At 68.6% G+C, this 726-nt stretch overlaps 1 protein-coding gene across 1 annotated transcript in view; it reads right to left on the bottom strand.

Moving 5' to 3' along the window:
* SCNM1 (sodium channel modifier 1) overlaps positions 1 to 726 on the bottom strand; it is a 4,583-nt gene that overhangs the window by 953 nt on the left and 2,904 nt on the right. Inside the window, 4 exon segments of the mRNA XM_009281234.1 lie at positions 19 to 120; positions 195 to 254; positions 257 to 279; positions 363 to 483. Coding sequence (XP_009279509.1) covers positions 19 to 120; positions 195 to 254; positions 257 to 279; positions 363 to 483 — 306 coding nt within the window.

The raw sequence follows: 726 nt of genomic DNA, 5'->3' as shown, positions 1-726 counted from the left end.
AGGAAGGGGCGTCAGCACCAACCTGCACGCGTGCCTCTTCTGCCTGCACCTCCTCCACGTGGCACCGCTTCTGGGCCGCGTCCTGGAGCGAGCGCTTCCTGCCGTAGAAGCGCTGCAGGCCTGGAAGAGAGAGAAGGGGACGGGGGGACACGCTCGCTCGGCACATCCCACCCCCCCGCCGGCCCCCCACTTACTGCCCGTGTGCTTCTTGCCGGCCCTGTGGACTGTCAGCACATCCAGCGTGTCGAAGACGGGTGGGCGCACACCGTGCAGGCGTACCTATGCCAAGGGGGGGGGAAAGCTGCCATCAGGACCCCGCAAGCGGCCGGAGGTGGGGGGCTGCCCTCGGGGGTCTCACTCACCTCCCGCTCCTCAGCAGCAATGCCTCGTCCTCGGGGATGTAGTTGGCCAACAGGTCTGCAACGCGTCTTTTCTGGGAGAGACCAAGGGGGCCGGGTGAGCGCTCGTTCCCCCCGACGCCTGCTGCCGGAGGGGGGGAGTGTCTGCCCCCAGTTCGCCCCGTGGGGAACCAGCCCTCGTCCCCAGCCCTGTCCCCCCTTAGGCCAGGAAACCTTGGCACCCTGGGGACCGCGCTCTGAGGGAGCAAGGCTGGGCGGGGGAATTGGGGCGTCAAGGCTGGGGAGGGGGCGGTTTGGGGGATGGGGACAGGCTGAGGCGGAAGAAGGGGGCAATTTCGAGGAGTGGCCTGGGCCAAGGCGGGGATTT

Source organism: Aptenodytes forsteri, unplaced genomic scaffold (genome assembly GCF_000699145.1).
Source record: "Aptenodytes forsteri isolate BGI_AS27 unplaced genomic scaffold, ASM69914v1 Scaffold276, whole genome shotgun sequence".
NCBI lineage: Eukaryota > Metazoa > Chordata > Aves > Sphenisciformes > Spheniscidae > Aptenodytes > Aptenodytes forsteri.
The sequence above is the reverse complement of the archived record's forward strand: the minus strand, read 5'-3'. Positions and strand labels throughout refer to the sequence as shown.